The sequence below is a fragment of the Bombina bombina genome, chromosome 1 (assembly GCF_027579735.1).
Source record: "Bombina bombina isolate aBomBom1 chromosome 1, aBomBom1.pri, whole genome shotgun sequence".
Lineage (NCBI taxonomy): Eukaryota > Metazoa > Chordata > Amphibia > Anura > Bombinatoridae > Bombina > Bombina bombina.
The window spans coordinates 216,627,610-216,648,273 of NC_069499.1; the positions used below are offsets into that span (position 1 = coordinate 216,627,610).

The window sequence follows — 20,664 nt, forward strand, 5'->3', positions numbered from 1 at the left end:
AAATACGGCATGCAGGTTCCTGAACCTGTAGCCGTAGTGGGTCGAAAGGCTTCCGAAGCCTTTGATAAAAGGACCCCTAAGTATGTGAAACATGCTAGCAGTCCATAATAAGCTTTGTGTGTGTGTATGTATGTATGTATGTATGTATGTATGTATGTATGTATGTATGTATGTATGTATGTGTATATATATATATATATATATATATATATATACACACATACACATATATATATATATATATATATATATATTTTATATCCATAATAAGCATTGTGTATATATATATATATATATATATATTTTATATCCATAATAAGCATTGTATATATATATATATATATATATATATATATATATATATATATATATATATATATATATATATATATACACATATATATATATATACATATATATATACACACACACATATACACATATACATATACACACACACTCGAAGGAAAAAAGGACGAAGATACGATGGAACTCTGGCCAAAGTGGTTTATTCAAAATCGTGAGAGTGAAGCACTACATCAGTATGCAAGGGTAAAGCAGGATCTGACGCAGTGCGCTTCATCAGAGATCTACAAGAGCTCACCTGGTGAGTAGTTAAATACATTATGGTAATAGAAAATGTTATAGTATACATAATACAAATCCAAATGGTGCTGTGCAGGTGTGAACATTAACAGTGTGCTGTGGACAATAACAGGATGCATTAAAATTGTATAAGTATAAAATACTATCTAAAAAATCATTGTCTAAGTGTATTTTTATTTTTTTCCTTTTTTTTTCCTCTCATAGTGCTATTATTAAGTACTTACTAAATCATATCACTGGATATGACTAAGACCCTAGTGATCCCAATAGGGACAAGTGAAAATTACAAACACTTGTGATTACTAAAATGCAATACTAAAATCTCTAAGCAGTTTGAGAAAAAATATTAGCAAAGAGGGTTATAGTAAATAATAAATGCCTGTAAGGCTATTGATAGGTCATACGTGTTAAAAATTCCAGAGGTATTATTAAGAATGGGTGATGTACATAATATCCATTTTGTGGGCATCCCAGTTTTATGAGAATCATTACTTTGTAGGGGCCAAAAGGTTAGAGACAATGTTGCCATTATTTGTATAAATGGGTATATATACATATAACTCCAAAGAAGGGCATAGTACTAAATGTATACATAATGAATACAATTTTAGGTAAAGCAAAAGGGCCCAAACAGGAGGAAAAAAAAAACCAATATCCAAAGCAAAAAACCAGATGCACTAATGTGAGTGCCACGATAAAGCAGCGGGGCATAACAAGCATGGCATACTCTGGAAAAGAAGGTCTAATAGTAAAATTACTGGAGAAAAAGAAACAACCAAATAAGGAGAAAAAAAAAAAAAAGAAAGAATATGGGAAAAGCATATGTAAATAAATAAATATAATTGGTGAAATCCATGTTATTGGAAGAGAAAATGGAAAAAATGAAAATTAAGAAGAGCACTAAAATGAATAATTGAATATGGACCTAAGGAAGAACTAGTAGAAAGAAAAGAGAAGAGAGGGAAGAGGAGAGGAGACGGGGGGGGGGGGGGTTGGGGGAAAAAGCACAATGTATGGAAAGTGCATGGGTTAATGCCTCCTGAGGGCAGAAGAATTGGAAATTAAAGAGACCCAGGGGTCTAGTCTATAAATAGATCTAGGTCATGTCTCATATTAATACCCTTGGGAAATTTAGTCTGTAGGGTAAAAATCCAATAATCTCCTTTCTTCAAAAGTTTGCCCATCCTATCACCCCCTCTAATGTCTTTTCTTATGTGTTCTATGCCTACAAAGTGGAAAAGATGTTTAATATGTCTACCATGTGAGCGAAAATGTTTCGCCACAGGAGTTCTTGGGATGTCCTCATCTAGTGATAAAAGGTGTTGTCTGATGCGATCTTTGACAGAACGTGTAGTGAGACCTACATATTGCTGGGAGCATTGATGGCATGTAACAAGGTACACTACATATTGGCTTGTACAATCAATTCTTTGTCTGATAGGGAAAACTGTACCAGTAGTGGAAGATAAGAAATGATCTGTTTTCTGTGTGTAGTTGCAGCTTTTGCATATGTGCCCACACTTGAAAAAGCCTTTTTTAGTAGTAAGCCAATTTGTCCGCTGGGATACCTTGTTAGTGAATTGTTTCCTAACTTTGTCTCCTACTGTGGGTGCTTTTTTGGCTACACATTTGATATGCTTTCTTGAGATGTTATTTAATTGATTATCACTCTGCAGGATAGGGAGATATTTTAATACTATCATGCAGATGTCATCAAATAGTCTGCTATATTGTGTGGAAAACACTATGTTGTCAGAGGATGTTGCATGGGTTGTGCTTCCATATTTATTAGTTTTCTTATTAGAATTTGAGAATAAAAATTGTCTATTCATCTTGCTGACTTCATTAGCTGTTTTAGTTAGAGTGTTTTTATTGTATCCCCTTTGTTGGAGACGATGGGTAATTTGGTCTGCTTGTATCTTATACTGCTGTAGGTCAGAGCAATTTCTATGTGCCCTGATGTACTGGCCCTTGGGGATGCCTCTAGTGATATGTCTAACATGACATGAGTCTGCTCGAAGGATAGTGTTGCGGGCAAGAGCCTTTCTACATATTGTTGAGATAATATTGTTATCATCATCAGTAGAGTAATAAGTCAAGGTATGGTATGGATTTTGATGTGACAGTGTGCGTAAACCTAAGGTTAAACGTGTTATCATTCAATAGATCTGCTAAGGAATGTGCTTCTCTATGGTTGCTTGTATTCCAGATGACTATCAGGTAGTCTATATATTGACCATACACAACTACATTGTCTCTAAGGGGGAAACCATCCGAAAAGATGCTATTAAATTCTAACCAGCCCATGTATAGGTTAGCATATGCAGGGGCAAATTTAGCCCCCATGGCTGTACCTCATCTTTGCAGGTTAAAATCCCCCTCAAAGACAAAGTAGTTGTGTGTGAGTAAAAATTTCGCTGTAGAGACTAAAAAGTCAATAAAGTCATCTGAAAATTGAGTATATCTCCTAACCATATGACCCAAGGCTTCAAGCCCTTTTTGGTGTAGAGGGCAGTTACATGTATGGTAAGCCACTGGTATCCTGGAGTAATAAATGAGCACTATCTCTAATGTAGCCTGGGATGGACTTGACTATTGGTTGGAGTACTGAATCTAACCAAGCTCCCAATCTCTAACACAGGGACCCCATACTCGCCACTATGGGTCTCCCGGGTGGTTTGTGGAGGGTTTTGTGGATCTTTGGCACAACTCTGAAGGTGGGTATAAGTGGGTCTTTAATAAGCAGATACTCCATGGTCTCTTTGGTGATAAAACCCTCCTCAAGAGCTGTGTCCAAGAAAGAGGATAGTTCTTGACTATATATAGATGTAGGGTCAAAAGTGAGTTTTATGTAAGTATTGGTATCATTAAGTTGATTATTGGCCTCTACATAGTATAAAGTGCTGAGTATTACTACCGCCCCACCCTTGTCTGCTTGGGTAATCACTATATCAGGATTGTCCTCGAGTTCCTTTAAGGCTGTATTTGAGTCTTTTAAGGTGTCATTAAGGGACATAATGTCTCTTATTACTGTTTCCTGATATAGCTCAATACTCCAGCTTCTAGCCTGAATAGGGTAAAAATAGGATCGGTCAGTGTACGTGAACTGATGAGTAGAGGTGGTGGAACCACCTATTGTGTGCTGTAAAGATAAAAGAGTGTTAAAGTCACACTGGTCCTTAAACACTAGACCTGTATTAGTATTATCCAAGTGTGTGGGAAAAGAAGGAGCAAGTGGGGATTGGTTAGATGTGGTGTCAGAAAAATGTTTTTTCAAGGTGAACTTGCGCACTAGTCTATTGACATCTATCATGGTGGAAAAAACATCAAACAGAATTTATGCTTACCTGATATATTTCTCTCTCTTGTGATGTATCGAGTCCACGGATTCATCCATACTTATGGGATATTCTCCTTCCCTACAGGAAGTGGCAGAGAGAGCACCCACAGCAGAGCTGTCCATATAGCTCCTCCCTTAGCTCCATCCCCCAGTCATTCGACCGAAGGCTAGGAAGAAAAAGGAGAAACTATAGGGTGCAGTGGTGACTGAAGTTTTTTAAATAAAAATATACTACCTGTCTTAAATAGACAGGGCGGGCCGTGGACTCGATACATCACAAGAGAAAGAAATTTATCAGGTAAGCATAAATTCTGTTTTCTCTTGTAAGATGTATCGAGTCCACAGATTCATCCATACTTATGGGATACCAATACCAAAGCTTTAGGACACGTATGAAGGGAGGGACAAAACAGGTACCTTAAATGGAAGGCACCACTGCTTGTAGAACCTTACTCCCAAAAATAGCCTCAGAAGAAGCAAAAGTATCAAATTTGGAAAATTTGGAAAAAGTATGAAGCGAAGACCAAGTCGCTGTCTTACAAATCTGTTCAACAGAAGCCTCATCTTTAAAAGCCCATGTGGAAGCCACTTCTCTAGTAGAATGAGCAGTAATTCTTTCAGGAGGCTGCTGGCCAGCAGTCTCATAAGCCAAACGGATGAAGCTTTTCAGCCAAAAGGAAAGAGAGGTAGCCGTAGCTTTTTGACCTCTCTGTTTACCAGAATAAACAACAAACAATGAAGATGTTTGACGGAAATCTTTAGTTGCTTGTAAGCAGAACTTTAAAGCACGAACCACATCAAGATTGTGCAACAGACGTTCCTTCTTTGATGAAGGATTAGGACACAGAGAAGGAACAACAATCTCCTGATTGATATTCCTATTAGAAACATCCTTAGGAAGAAACCCAGGTTTGGTACGCAAAACCACCTTATCTGCATGGAAAACTAGGTAAGGTGAGTCACACTGTAAAGCAGATAACTCAGAAACTCTTCGAGCCGAAGAGATAGCTACTAAAAACAAAACTTTCCAAGATAGAAGCTTAATATCTACGGAATGCATAGGTTCAAACGGAACCCCTTGAAGAACATTAAGAACCAAATTTAGGCTCCATGGTGGAGCAACAGGTTTAAATACAGGCTTGATCGTCTGGGACATCTGCCAGACGTTTGTGTAAAAGAATAGACAAAGCAGATATTTGTCCTTTTAAGGAACTAACTGATAATCCCTTCTCCAATCCTTCTTGGAGAAAGGAAAAAAGTAACCCTTGGATTCACACCAACAAAGATATCTGCGCCAAATCTTATGATAGATTTTCCTGGTGACAGGCTTTCTAGCCTGAATCGGGGTATCAATGACCGACTCAGAGAAACCACGCCTTGATAGAATCAGGCGTTCAATCTCCAAGCAGTCAGACGCAGAGAAGTTAGATTTGGATGCTTGAATGAACCTTGGATTAGAAGGTCTTGCCTCATTGGCAGAGTCCACGGTGGAACAGATGACATGTCCACCAGGTCTGCATACCAAGTCCTGCGTGGCCACGCAGGCGCTATCAGAATCACTGAAGCTCTCTCCTGCTTGATTCTGGCAACCAGACGTGGGAGGAGAGGAAACGGTGGAAATACATAAGCCAGATTGAAGGACCAGGGCACTGCTAGAGCATCTATCAGTACTGCCTGGGGATCCCGGGACCTGGACCCGTAAAAAGGAAGTTTGGCGTTCTGTCGGGACGCCATCAGATCCAATTCTGGTGTGCCCCATAGCTAAGTCAGCTGGGCAAATACCTCCGGATGGAGCTCCCACTCCCCCGTATGAAAAGTCTGACGACTTAGGAAATCCACCTCCCAGTTCTCTACCACTGGGATATGGATTGCTGAGAGATGGCAAGAGTGATCCTCCGCCCATCTGATTATTTTGGTTACCTCCATCATCGCTAGAGAACTCTGTGTTCCTCCTTGATGATTGATATATGCTACAGTCGTGATGTTGTCCGACTGAAATCTGATGAATTTGGCCGCAGCTAGCTGAGGCCATGCCTGAAGCGCATTGAATATCGCTCTCAGTTCTAGAATGTTTATCGGGAGGAGAGATTCCTCCCGAGACTATAAGCCCTGTGCTTTCAGGGATTTCCAGACTGCACCCCAGCCTAGCAGGCTGGCATCTGGCGTTACTATGAGCCACTCTGGCCTGAGGAAACACATTCGCTGAGACAGGTGGTCCTGAGACAACCACCAGAGAAGAGAATCTCTGGTCTCTTGGTCCAGATGCAGTTGAGGAGATAAATCTGCATAATCCCCATTCCACTGTTTGAGCATGCATAGTTGCAGTGGTCTGAGGTGTAGGCGGGCATAAGGAACTATGTCCATTGTCGCTACCATGAGTCCGATTACCTCCATACACTGAGCCACTGATGGCCAAGGAATGGAATGAAGAGCTCGGCAAGCGATTAAAAGTTTTGATTTTCTGACCTCCGTCAGAAATATTTTCATTTCTACCGAGTCTATCAGAGTCCCTAGGAAGGAAACTCTTGTGAGAGGGACGAGAGAACTCTTTTTATGTTCACCTTCCATCCGTGAGATCTCAGAAAAGCCAACACAATGTCCGTGTGAGACTTGGCTAGCTGGAAAGTCGATGCCTAAATTAAGATGTCGTCTAGATAAGGTGCCACTGCTATACCCCGCGGTTTTAGAACCGCCAAAACGGACCCTAGCACCTTTGTGAAAATTCTGGGAGCCGTGGCCAACCCGAAAGGAAGGGCCACAAACTGGTAATGCCTGTCCAGAAAGACGAATCTGAGGAATTGATGATGATCTCTGTGAATAGGGATGTGTAGATACGCATCCTTTAAATCCACGGTAGTCATATATTGACCCTCCTGGATCAGAGGAAGAATAGTCCGAATAGTCTCCATCTTGAAAGATGGTACTCTGAGGAATTTGTTTAGAATTTTGAGATCCAAGATCGGTCTGAAAGTTCCCTCTTTTTTGGGAACCACAAACAGGTTGGACTAAAAACCTAGCACTTGTTCTGCTCTTGGAACTGGGTGGATCACTCCCATGGTATGTAGGTCTTCTACACAGTGTAAGAACGCCTCTCTCTTTGTCTGGTTTGCAGACAATTGAGAAATGTGAAATCTCCCCCTTGGGGGGGAGTCTTTGAAGTCCAGAAGATATCCTTGGGACACAATTTCTAAAGCCCAGGAATTGTGAACATCTCTTGCCCAAGCCTGAGCGAAGAGAGTGTCTGCCCCCTACTAGATCCGTTCCCGGATCGGGGGCTACCCGTTCATGCTGTCTTAGAGGCAGCAGCAGGCTTCTTGGCCTGTTTACCTTTGTTCCAAGCCTGGTTAGGTCTCCAGACTGACTTAGATTGGACAGAATTCCCCTCTTGCTTTGCTTCAGGGGAAGCTGAAGTGGGACCTTTGAAGTTCCGAAAGGAACGAAAATTATTTTGTTTGGAAAACACTTTAATCAAAGAAAATAACACTTTAAACAAAAACGGTACTGTGCCTTTAAGAGAAAAAAAAAGCTGCACAAACTCTGCAAAACAGTGTAAAAAAGCAGTAAACAAAACTAAATTTTTACAGTAGCATCATAAAGCCTTAGTAACTTTGCACCACTATGCAAATAAACAATTAACCCCTTAATGTAAAAACCGGATTGAAAAAAACTTAAAAACCGGTAAAATAACGTTCAGCACCTTGCCACAGCTCTGCTGTGGCACCTACCTGCCCTTTAGGAACGATTTGTGGGGGAAAAAAAAAACTCTTTACAGCCCTCAAATACAGCAGGAATCTCTGGAGAAGTAGCTGGATGCTTCTGAGGTAAATAAACTGTAAATAGGCCCCTCCCACCTCACTTGATGTTATGGGGCCTAAAAGAAACACCACAGAGTGTTTCTTAAACTAGCCATGTGGGTTAATAACCCTTAAACAAGCCACAAAGACCCCTTAAAGTCCCTCAAAAAACGTTTTATTTGTAATTAAACCAAAACATTTTTTCCAATTAGTGTCACCAGTAACTATGAGCCCTTTATGCAAGCTTGGATTCCTTTTTTACTGAATACACCTTACCTTCCCCTCATGGGGATATTGCTAGCCTTTTCTAGAAATAACAGTCTATCTAGAAAAAAATAGTCTGAACATACCTTAATGCAGTTTAGCCTGCAAACTGTTCCCCCAACTGAAGTTTTCCTGTACTCTTCAGCCCTTATGAGAACAGCAGTGGATCTTAGTTACAAAATGCTAAGATCATCATCCTCCTTGCAGAAATCTTCATCCCTTTTCTGCCAGAGAGTAAATAGTACACACCGGTACCATTTAAAATAACAAACTTTTGCTTGAGAAAATAAAAACTAACATTTTTGTCACCACACTGGGGGGTGGAGCTAAGGGAGGAGCTATATGGACAGCTCTGCTGTGGGTGCTCTCTCTGCCACTTCCTGTAGGGAAGGAGAATATCCCATAAGTATGGATGAATCCGTGGACTCGAAAAATCTTACAAGAGAAATTGGTGCTAAGTGCAAAAGTGAAGCCTTTATTCAAAATTGAAACCTGTGCAGGTGTAAGTAAAGTATCAGACAGATTGATTACATTAGTTATTTCTTTTTGTTTTTTGAGGCTGTCCTGCTGGGGTATCTGTGTACTTGACTAGTGGCTTTTGGGGTGCTAGTTTGGTTCAGAGATTTGACTAGGGTGGTCAAAGTAACTCTGGGTGATGAGCTAGCTCCCATATCAGATGGCACTATGGGCTCTGATGCTGGAGAGCCCAGAGATTGTGGGAGGGACGATTCAGAATCACCAGTATCTATGCTAGAGAAAGTTACTTTCTTATTAGAATAACTACGGTGTTTATTATTTTTATTCTTTGACTTGGAGGTGTTGGAATATCCCCTGCCCCTGGCAGGTCTATGTTGCTGCCAGGAGTAAACAATGTTAAGGTCATAGTCTTTAGTGTCTCGATTGTATTTAGACACTTTTCTGTTGGATAAATCAGTGACTAGTCTATTGATGGTTTCTTCCAATTGTGTTGTATAGTCTTTATATTGGTTAGTAGTCTCAAATGGTTTAATTGCATCAACTACTGAGTTAATTTCAGTCAGGATAGCGTCTCTTTCTTGTCTTTTGTGTCTCAAAAGTTGATTCATCAGGGTCGTGGAACATCTAGTCAGGGTATAGTTCCATTCCTCCATAAACTCTGGTATGTGTTGGGCAAAGGAAGGAAATTTATTCATCCTTAGACCACGTGGTATTTCCCTTACTTTATGTACAAATCTAGAAACTTAATGTCCCACTAAAGGTTTGTCTCTTTATATCGAAGTTTCTCCAGATTAGAGAATAATTTAGGCAAATTGTCTTCCTTAGGTGCAGTAGGGACTACATTGCCCCCTTGCAGTGCAGTGGCTAAGATGAGCCTGCGTTTGTCATCAGTTGAAACCCCTGTGGGATTGGTGACTGCAGGTACTGAATATTGGGTATGAAAGTTCAAAAGAAGGGCTGATAGATGAGCTGACTGCAATTGGTAAGAAAAAAATAAGAATAAACAGACCTTCTAATAGTAGTACCCTGCAGAATGAGTACTAAGAGTGCCGACTTGCTAATAATAAGAATAAAGAGATTCCACGGTAGTATACACACTACTATAGTGATTAATGTGTATATGATACTATGTATCACTGTAGCAGCTATAAGCCAAGTATGAGCTATCTGTGTGATGAGGCAGCTTATAGGTGGCCAAACAGAGTTAGTTAGTAGGCCAGATATCTGTGTGGTGCAGAGAAATAAGTCTAGTAGTGCTGCAAAAAATAATCAGACTCCGTAACAGAAGTACTTAATTATATAGCGCCATGTCAGGTCGTGTCTGCACTGTGATGTATCAGGGTGCCGGGTAAAACTAAGGCAAATGGTTAGTATGGAAAAATCAGACTGTGAGCCAAATCGCAAAGGTAAACCAGGTACCTGTAAGGTTGGAGACTGTTGGTCCGGGACTAGGCAAATGATTAGTGTAATAAGTCATACTGTAAGCCAAACACACAGAGGTAAACCAGGTACCTGTAAGGCTGGAAACAATTGGTCCGGAACTCGGTCACTGATGTGCAATCCTCCGATAGAGACAGTCGATGCAAAGTTGGCTTTCCGATACACAAGCTGCCGATAGTCGCCTGGTGGTTATACCAAGTATCCGTAGGTCGGAGTCCGGAGTCCGCTTGTGATGACGTCACTCTTATGCGTAGGGTGGACGGCAGCGTGATCTGTAAGTTGCTGTTGTTCCGTAGTTATTGCCCGGTGTTTGGCTCCAGCTGGCCTGATGGTCAGGCTTCAATGTCCCAATAAGTCATTGGACCAGCACAGGCAGAGTCACACAGATGAGCAAAAAAGGCAAGGTTGGTATATCTCTTAGATAAAGAGTCTGCGGTATTTTTCTGCAGGAAACCAAGTGGATACTTAAGAGCGAGTTCCGATCTTCAGGGCCTGCTCAGCCATATGCACAATCAAAGAAAAAAAGGACGAAGATACGATGGAACTCTGGCCAAAGTGGTTTATTCAAAATCATGAGAGTGGAGCACTACATCAGTATGCAAGGGTAAGCAGGATCTGACGCGTTTCGTGCATGCTCAGTGCGCTTAATCAGAGATCTACAAGAGCTCACCTGGTGAGTAGTTAAATACATTATGGTAACCAATAGAAAATGTTATAGGATACCCAATACAAATCCAAATGGTGCTGTGCAGGTGTGAACATTTACAGTGTGCTGTGGACAATAACAGAATGCATTAAAATTGTATAAGTATAAAATGCTTTCTAAAAAAATCATTGTCTAAGTGTATTTTTATTTTTTTCTTTCAAATAGTGCTATTATTAAGTACTCACTAAATCATATCACTGGATATGACTAAGACCCTAGTGATCCCAATAGGGACAAGTGAAAATTAAAACATTTGTGATTACTAAAATGCAATACTAAAATCTCTAAGCAGTTTGAGAAAAATTATTAGCAAAGAGAGTTATAGTAAAGAATAAATGCCTGTAAGGCTATTGATAGGTCATACATGTTAAAAATCCCAGAGGTATTATTAAGAATGGGTGATGTACATAATATCCATTTTGTGGGCATCCCAGTTGTATGAGCATCATTACTTTGTGGGGGCCAAAAGGTATGAGATAATGTTGCCATTATTTGTATAAATGGGTATATATACATATAACTCCAAAGAAGGGCATAGTACTAAATGTATACATAATGAATTTTAGGTAAAGCAAAAGGGCCCAAACAGGAGGAAAAAAAAACAATATCCAAAGCAAAAAACCAGATGCACTAACGTGAGTGCCACGATAAAGCAGCGGGGCATAACAAGCATGGCATACTCTGGAAAAGAAGGTCTAATAGTAAAATTACTGGAGAAAAAGAAACAACCAAATAAGGGGAAAAAATAAATAAATTTAAAAAAAAAAAGAAATATGGGAAAAGCATATGTAAATAAATAAATATAATGGGTGAAATCCATGTTATAGGAAGAGAAAATGGAAGTAAAGTTAAGAAAATCATAATGGTAAAAAATGATTAAGATGAGCACTAAATATATATACACACACATACATTTACCGAATAGGATAGCTAGACCTCTGCTAGAGATATGATTGGAAAGATACACTGTCTTCCCCACCCAGTCTGAGCATAGCTTTTCATGTTCCTTATCCACTAAATGAGTCTCCTGTAAGTATGCAATGTCAGTATTCAATTGATGTAAATAGGTTAATATTGGCTTTCGTTTTATAGGAGAGTTAATACCGCCTATATTCCATGTGAAAAGGTTAAGGGTCGTTTACAATTTTATAAAGAAAAGGGCGAGAAGGAAGGAAAGAGGGGAGAGGGGGAGAGAGAGAGCGAAGGGGAAAGAAAAAAAAAAAAAGGGGGGGGGGGATGTGGCTACCAAGGGGAGCGAAGACATGATCTTAAAAAAAAAAAAACGGAGGCTTGAAAATGTGTAAGTACAATATAGTATGATATAGCTTTCTACATAGTGAGTGACAATATTTTTTTACATCATAAACAAATTGTGCAATATTGCTATGCTTAATCAAGCCAAATATTAATTGGGTCAAAATTAGAAAGAAAAAAAAACACAACAGCAATAATAGTGACGAATAGCAATAAGAGGCCTTGAGGGTCTTATTACACCATTAAGCATAATTTGTGACCTGTTTGCATGCCTCAGGCACACCAAGGTTGGTTGAATAAGAAGCATATTCTAACCTAAAAAGATCATTCATAAGGAAGAAACATGTCTTCAGAGTGTATTGAGTGACAAAAACAATAATCAAGTTAAAAACTAAACACAAACATAAATAATACTATCTCTATCTTTTCAAAAAAACAACATCAAACAAGAATTAGAGGTATACATTATGTATAACATTCAGGTAGCAGGGCCCATTTGCACCAATGAATAGTCAAGGAACTCTCTCAGGTCAGAGCTTGACGCAGTTCCGTCTCCAAGTAGGATTCCAAGGTTTGCGGGGTGTGAAAGTTCTTTGAGCCATAGTTTAGCCGGGTACAGCAGTGCCACTTGGCGGCCTTGATCATGCAGCTTTGTGCAGTAGGGAGCAAAGTGTCTACGGTTTTTAGTAACCTCGGCGGAGTAGTCCTGAAACAATAGAAGGCGGTTGTCCTCATGTTTGAGCTCTTTACTCTCTCTGTAGGCCCTAAGAGTCTTCTCTTGAAAGTTAAGCCACTTAAATATTATTTGACAAGGTTTGGTTCTAATTTCCATTGGGGTCTCGGTGCCCACTCTGTGTGCTCTCTCTATGTCAATAGGGAGCCGGTCATCAACAATGAGACAAATTCCATTAGTGCTTTACCTTTTATTGCCTCTGGCACCCCCAACAATCAGGAGAGTATTGTGGCAGCTTCTATTTTCTAGGTCTTCGACCCTGTCCATCAAGTATTGATTCTGCTTTAAGACCTTTTTAAAGTGAAGGTAAACTTTGATGAATGAAAGCCCGGTTTTTAAAAATACTATTAAAAAAGGAGCACTTTAATTAATCAAAAGTTTAGAAAGCAGCCGTTTTGTTTATAAACTTTATAAACCTTTCTACTCTTCACAGCCGGAGCAGCTTCCCCCGCCCGGAGATCCTGTCTTCATACATCAGCAATGACTAATCCGGCTTCCTCCAATCACGGCTTTCCCCCCAGGGGAATCATTGCCTGAGTTCATGCCGAGATTGGAGGAAGCCGGATTAGTCATTGCTGATGTGTGAAGAGAGGATCTCCAGGGAGGGGAAGCTGCTCCTGCTGTGAAGAGAAGAAAGGTACGTTTTTAAACAAAACGGCTGCTTTCTAAACTTTGATGAATGAAAGTGCCCCTGTTTTTAATAGTATTTTTAAAAACCGGGCTTTCATTAATTAAAGTTTACTTTCACTTTAAGTGAAATATCTGTGCTGGATTGTCCGTCTTCCAAATCCGATATTCAGGTCTCAGCGGCTGATAGACGTGTTGAGAATTGTCTAGCTTCGCTTGTTAGGTTATCCACCCCTGCCTGCAATAAGTCAATTTCAGGTAGAAATAAAGTCTTGCATAAGAGAGGAGTGGTCTCCAGAGTGTGGTTCCGAGTGGTCAGTTTGGGAATGGCTTTGAACATGTATTACAGCCGTGTGTCGAGCTTTTCTATCTGAGGGTTTTGGCCTGTGACTCATGTTTGGTGGGCTAGGTTAGAGTTTAAGAAAGTATTTATCGACTTTCATGTAAAATACTTTTTTTCCTTTTCCGCTTCTCCTCCCTTGTTTATCTATCTTTCTCCCTCTCTTTGTAGCTTCCTTTTTTATATTCCCTTTTTATTTATTTCAATACTGCGTCAGCAGGCTTCTCTAGTCATGAGGCTCAAAAGTCCTAGATATAGGTTAACCACGTGATTGTGCTTATTGGTGGTAAATCTTCTCCTTCCCCCTTCCTGTCAGTGTGCCCCTCACAATTTTGATTCCTTATGTAGGGGTCTCCAGTGATTTTGTGAGTGTAGAGTCAGGGCAGAACAAACCCGCAGAGTAGCAGTAAATGTCACATTAGGGCTTTTATACAGTCAGTAAAGCACAATATCAGTATATGCAGTGATCAATTAAAGCTGATTTAGGCATCCAACTCTATTGCCGCAGTGTAATATAAGCCCATAAGTCATATTTGGGCCCAAAATCTTTGCTCACCATAGAGATTGTCGATTCTCCAGGTAAGAGAGGTGCCTTGTCGTGCAGGGAAGCGCTGCAGAACGATGAGCTACGACACAGGACAGCATGTCATATCATTCGCCGGTCTACCCGTGTGTGGTCTGGGTCCTGGGGTAGGTACAGTAGGGAGATTGACCAATGACGTTTCCTGGTCTGAAGTGGGGTTGTAGGCCACAAGATGGCAAACCACGTGGCAAGAGTTGCGGTATTGCTACCAGAGGCTGGGGCAGATGGAAGGCCCTTCACAAATTTGCTGTTGGCTGGCGAGTGTCCATGTAGGATTACCCAGCAAGATGCAGACGTTTCTTCATGCAGCCAATTGATTTTTTGGCCTTTAGGCGGCCAAGTCCTTACACAGCATGCCCCATGGATCAATTGCAAAATCAATTGGCCAGAAAAAGAAACGTCACTGGGGGGGGGGGGGAGTGTAGATCGTTGCCGGGAGGAGGAGCGGTAGGAGTAGCTGTAAAAACACTTATTTAGAACGGAAAAAAAAAAATTACTGAGTAGGTTTAGATTTTTATCATAGTTACATTGACTCCCATAAGGATCAAGTTTGCAATCACTTTAACGGTCCTTTAAAGAGTTACTACTTTTGTGTGTCAATGCAAAGGGACGTTAACCTACTGGTCATGGCTTCAACAGCTCTCTTAAAAGCCATTCTAATGAATTAAAATAAAAATATATATATATAATATTATATTAACTATAAAAATATTATTACAGCCAGAATTTTGCAAATATTTTTTTACAGAGCTACCAGATAGATAAATACAATACATTAACCAATTAAAATCTCTTATCTGTGATTTTGATGTAGCAAGTTATCAACAAACCAGAATCTGCTCCAGAAAGTGTTTTCCAGTGTAGAGGCAGTAGAAATATGCAGTCTTCCAAGGATTAATTTGCTCTGGGTCACAAAACAGACGAAGGATGGCTCGTTCAGATTCTGAAAAGTCACATACAACTCCAGTTACTGGAAAAAAAGGACACATTTAATAAAAATAAATAAATCAATAAAAACCACACAAATCGCCAGCTATCCTATTTACTGTCCAGATAGATAAGGGTGCAAAGAGATATCCTGCAATGCAATACTTTTTTAATACTCCTCTAGGTACACCTGTTGCCATAGAGATGGACGGATGCAGGAAGTGGAGTGACATGTTAAGATGCAAAGAATGCAATCTATCAATAGAGTGCATCAAAAACATCTCTATGTAAGAGACAATGCTTGAATGTGACAGCTCGACTATTCGGGCTTGCCAAAATATTAAGGTTTTTCATCAAGTTACATCAATATGCAATAGTTGTGGGAAGGAGCAAAAGTCCCTATACATAACCAAAATGTAAGATAAAAAATAGACAGATTGCATCTACATCAATTGCTTTAAATATGAACTTAGTTATATGGAAAAATCCTGGCCCAACAGCCTCATTTTAAGTTTCCTCCATAATATTGGATTAACCAGTGTATGCGCATACAAAACAATGGTTAATGGTCACAAGCTGGACGCCAAAGGGGGCACACAACGATTGGATAGACCCAGGATTTTTCATCAAAGACACATATAGAGTATTAGTTGCGGGCGGAGGAACAGTGCGATGTTTAACTAAACTAAAAGGTGAATTATTTTTAAAATAAAAAGGTGTCTACATTTATTTTCATTATTGAAAGTGCCCCTTTATTTAAATAATCCATTACAAATATTGTTGATGGAATCACCGAAGTTTACCATCACTTTAATTGTTTATTGTACTTAGGCCTAGATTACAAATGGAGCACTAATTTGTCGTGCACACGCAAATGGGAAAATTTGCCCATTTGTGGGCACGCATTAAGTAACCAGCCATTACAAGTGACTGGTTATTGATACCGCAAGCTAGCGGTAGCAATTAGCACTTCGATTTCCGGTTAATTTTATAAATGTCGACCAAATGCCCCCAAAACACACTGTAATATACTTTATTAAAAAATAAAGATAGTAGCATCTTTATTTTTTTTAATAAAGTAACTGCACTTAGCAGTTTTTAGGGGTTAAAGTTGGCGGCTGTAGGGTGCTAGGAAAAAAAAAAAAAACACTGAAAAGTGCCTTTACAATGCAATCTATGTGAACTGTGAGTTCCCTCTTAATATAAATATATATATATATATATATATATATATATATATATATATATACTTATATACATATATATTTATGCGTTAATAGGTGTATATATACATATATTAACTAGGGCTGGGCGATATGGACAAAAATGAAAATCGCGATTTTGGACACACAAAAAAAAATCGTGATTGCGATTTTCTTATAAATGACTATAACACCTTAATTTTTCAATAAAAAAATTAACACTACAGAATCTTCATGTACATGTTTCTCAATGTCCAATACACTCTGGGAGCATAAAAATACAAACCACAAAATAGTTAACATAAAATTAGCTGCCTGTGCTGTGGTTACATAGTAGACACTAGCCAGTTCTTAGGTCTTCTGACACAACATTGTCAAGTTTTCTTGGGCAGTCAATCTAGCTGTGGTATGATTAACATATGAAGCAGTGTAAGCATGGAGAAACCTGAAAAATGCTGACTTTACAGCAGTATAATTTGTTTATAAGTGAAGTAAAGGTAGTACAATGCTCTCACTGCTGCATTTGTTATTCATTTAGATGAGTGACTGTCCAGGCAAACATGAGGAATGTGGCATTGACAAGGTCAATCCTGACATCCTGCAGCCTGTCATATTACATCACGCAGCTATTCTGTAGTACATAACAGAACACTAAGAACAGTTATAGTTAGGGTACATAATACAAACAAGTGAACTCAACACATGCAAAGTTAATTTAAATGAAATTAGCTGGCCAGTTCTTACCACATTGTCCATGTTTTCTTGGGCAGTCAGTCTAGCTGTGGTATGAGTAACAGAAGCAGAGTGCATGGAGAAACCTGGAAAGTGCTGACTGTCCAGCAGCATGATTTGTGTTTCTAAGTGCAGTAAAGGTAGTACAATGCACACTGCTTCATGTGTTAGTCATTTAGCTGAGTGATAGTCCAGGAAAATATGGGGGATGTGTCATTGACTCTCACACTCCTTCTCTGCCTCAGTTTTCATGTCGAACAAAGACTTTTTATTTATTTTTTTAAATCGCGTACTCTCGGTTTTTAAATTGCGGCGATTAATCGGTTTTAAATCACATATGCGATTAATCGTGCAGCCCTAATATTAACACATATATACGTATATTGTATAAGCATATACTGTACATATATATATTTGCTGCCATCCCTGTGCGACTTACCCCCTTCTCTACGCTACTTCTCATGCCATGTCTTACAGCATGAGAATGAGGCTCCCATTGGAGCCTATGGAAAAGCAATCTCACAATTTGCGTTCGCTGATATTACTCAGTGTAGCACAAATATCGTTTTTACGAAAGCTATAGTTTGCGCTCACTTGTAATATAGCCCTTAACGGACATGAATAATTGAGAAAATTTGTCAAAATAAAAAAGAGACACCAACAGAAAAGTGAGGTACCAGCAAGATATGGGAAATGGAATTCTAAAAACATTTATTTTGACATAAATGTAACAAAATACTGATTTAATATATGCCATTATCACTTTATTTAATGCTGAGTTGGTAGCATTTTCGATTCATATCACGTTTTCTCTAGTACTTGCCTTTTTCTGGAGTACGCTGTGCAGTGATTTCAGCCTTTAATTTCTCACTTGCAACACTACCATACATGCTGACCAAAGTATAATTCTGCCTCCTCAGCATACATGTTTGTACTTGTTCCTCCTTTAAAACACTTTTCTCGCTCCAGCAGGCTTGAAAGAGTTCATTGCAGAAGTGCTTTAATTCAGTGCTTTGGAGCTCCGAGTTAAAGTGCATGGTGCTTAAGACATTATATATCTGTCCAGCAAGATGTTCATTTGATTCCTGGTTCTGCTGAGTTTCCTGAAGAGAAGTTAACAAAACTAATAAAAAGTCTATGTATATATTAAGCAAGTGGTGGTTATATTCCAGTGCAGAGGAAAGAGAACTGTCAGCTAATAAAAAACCTATTAGAGCCTGTACAAGTCTAGGGTTCTGAGAGAGGACACATTGTAAACAAGAGACTGTGCTAGGGCTGAGTTGGGGAGCAGAACCGTCCCTTCTATTTTCATGGTGACTATATAAAAATGCTTCATACATTTCCTGAAAAAAAGAAAATAAAGAAAATGAGTCATAAAATATCATTAAAGGGATTATATAATCTCTCAAAGATACATAATATCATAATGTTCTTTAGTATCTATAGCACTTCCCCAACATATACCATTTCTTATTTTCAAAAGGAAAAAAAATGCCACCAAAAAGAACTAAACTCAACTAAACCATCAATGCATCAACCTGAGGTTGCCACAACTATTTTTTCAATTGGAAGAGCTACTATAAAGTTAAAAACAATGAAGATAAAATATAGAAAAATGCATTTAGAAATTTACAACTAGTAAAATGGCTCCCACCAATCAGCCTCTGGCTGCATACGACAATGTTAAGCACCTAAAGCAGCATAATTAGTAACACTGAGCCCTGCATGTGACACAGAACAGGACTTAATACAATCTTATCTGGCTAGTCCAACCAAATAAAATGTGCTTTATTTTGCACTTAAATCACAGTATGCAAGGAAGTGCTTGAGCACATGGGCACTTGCCTTGCCCTGATCTTCTACAGCAACATATAAAGCAAAATATAAAGTTGTTCAGAGCTAGATCAAACAGAGTACCATGTTATTAGCTCTTCAAAAATAATTCACTTTTTTTTTCTTTTTTAAAGGGACACTGAACCCAATTTTTGTCTTTCATGATTTAGATAGAGCATGCAATTTTAAACAACTTTCTAATTTACTCCTATCATCAATTTTTCTTCATTCTCTTGTAGGGCTGCAACTAACGATTATTTTCATAATCGATTAGTTGGTCGATTATTTTTTCGATTAATCGATTAATCGGATAAAAACAAAAAACAAAACAAAAAAAACACTGAACAATATACCATTTGTAAAAAAATATAATAATGAACAAACAAACTCTGTTTGGTTTAACAGAGTATTAAAAAAAACTGCCTTACTGCAGAAATACAAATAGTTAAACTTTTTATCTCATCAAGTTCACTGTACAACTGTACACAACACAAACTACTTTAAATTACACAACTTACAAACTTTTAAAGACTTAGCAGAGCAAATGTATTGTTGTCATAATTTATTAGCTCAGCTGTAGCTGGCTGCCAAGTTGACATATTTATTTACTTTGTTTTTATTACACCAAGGTTGTCTAAATTAAGAAAAAAAGATCAACTGTTGACTGTCACTGCAGTGCATACAACACAGCTGTGCTGTGACTGTAGGGCTGCTACTGCTTCTGTAGGTAACTGTTAGGAAGGATAGCAGTCATAGCACAGGGGTGTGAGGAGATCGTGGGCACCGGATCATGGAAGGGGAGGGGCTAAGGTGAGGGTCCGACTCCGGATCAAGTAACTTGCTAAGATAATAATACATAACCTCTGGTGGTCTCACTGACTGTTTGATTTTACAACATTTCCTGTGACTGCTTCTGTAACTGTTAGGAAGGATAGCACAGAGGTGTGAGGACTGAGGAGATTGAGGGCACCGGGTCGCATGGAAGGGGAGGGGCTAAGGTGAGGGTCTGGATCAAGTGTTTTTGTATGCTTGCGCTAATGCACTTCTCTTGGCTAAGTTGGCTTGGCTTTGAGTTATTAGTTAGTTAAATTAAAAAAAACACGCTACAGTGAGACCAGCAAGTTACTTGATCCAGACCCATACCTTAGCCCCTCCCCTTCCATGACCCGGTGCCCGCGATCTCCTCACAGCTCACACCCTGCTCTGTGCTATCCTCCCTAACAGTTACAGAAGCTAGCAGTAACCGGAGTGTTGTAAAATCAAACAGAAGACCACCAGAGGTTAAATATTATTATTTTAGCAAGTTTTACTTGATCCAGACTCAGAGTCAGACCCTCCCCTTCCATGACCCGGTGCCCGCGATCTACTCACAGTCAAGTAGCAGCCAGCCGAATCCAATATCTCCCTCCTCCATTGCTTAACGCTAGTACTAAGTTATTACCCACCTTGCAGCAGATGAAGTCAAAAGTGACGTCTATCCCAAATAATCTCACTGTCGCACACTCCTCTCTTCCCACATGTCTTCTCCTTCTCTTCTCTTCACCGCGCTCAGGAAATAGACAGGAAATAGACACGCCTTTTCTAGTGTGGCTGTGGCAAGCAGCCCAACTAATCGATAGACCGATTAATCGATAATGCAAATCGTTGACAACGATTTGCATTATCGATTATTATCGATTTTATCGATTAGTTGTTGCAGCCCTATTCTCTTGCTTTCTTTATTTGAAAAAGAAGGCATCTAAGCTATTTTTTTGGTTCAGAACCATGGAAAGCACTTGTTTATTGGTAGGTGAATTTACCCACCAA

At 39.3% G+C, this 20,664-nt stretch overlaps 1 protein-coding gene across 1 annotated transcript in view; it reads right to left on the reverse strand.

The window, feature by feature from the left end:
• The window catches only part of ZFYVE26 (zinc finger FYVE-type containing 26), a gene marked incomplete at its 3' end in the record, with an annotated part of 634,764 nt that overhangs the window by 588,991 nt on the left and 25,109 nt on the right, over positions 1-20,664 (reverse strand). The window contains 2 exon segments of the mRNA XM_053697844.1: positions 14,995-15,134; positions 17,849-18,368. Of these exon segments, the coding sequence (XP_053553819.1) occupies positions 14,995-15,134; positions 17,849-18,368 (660 nt within the window).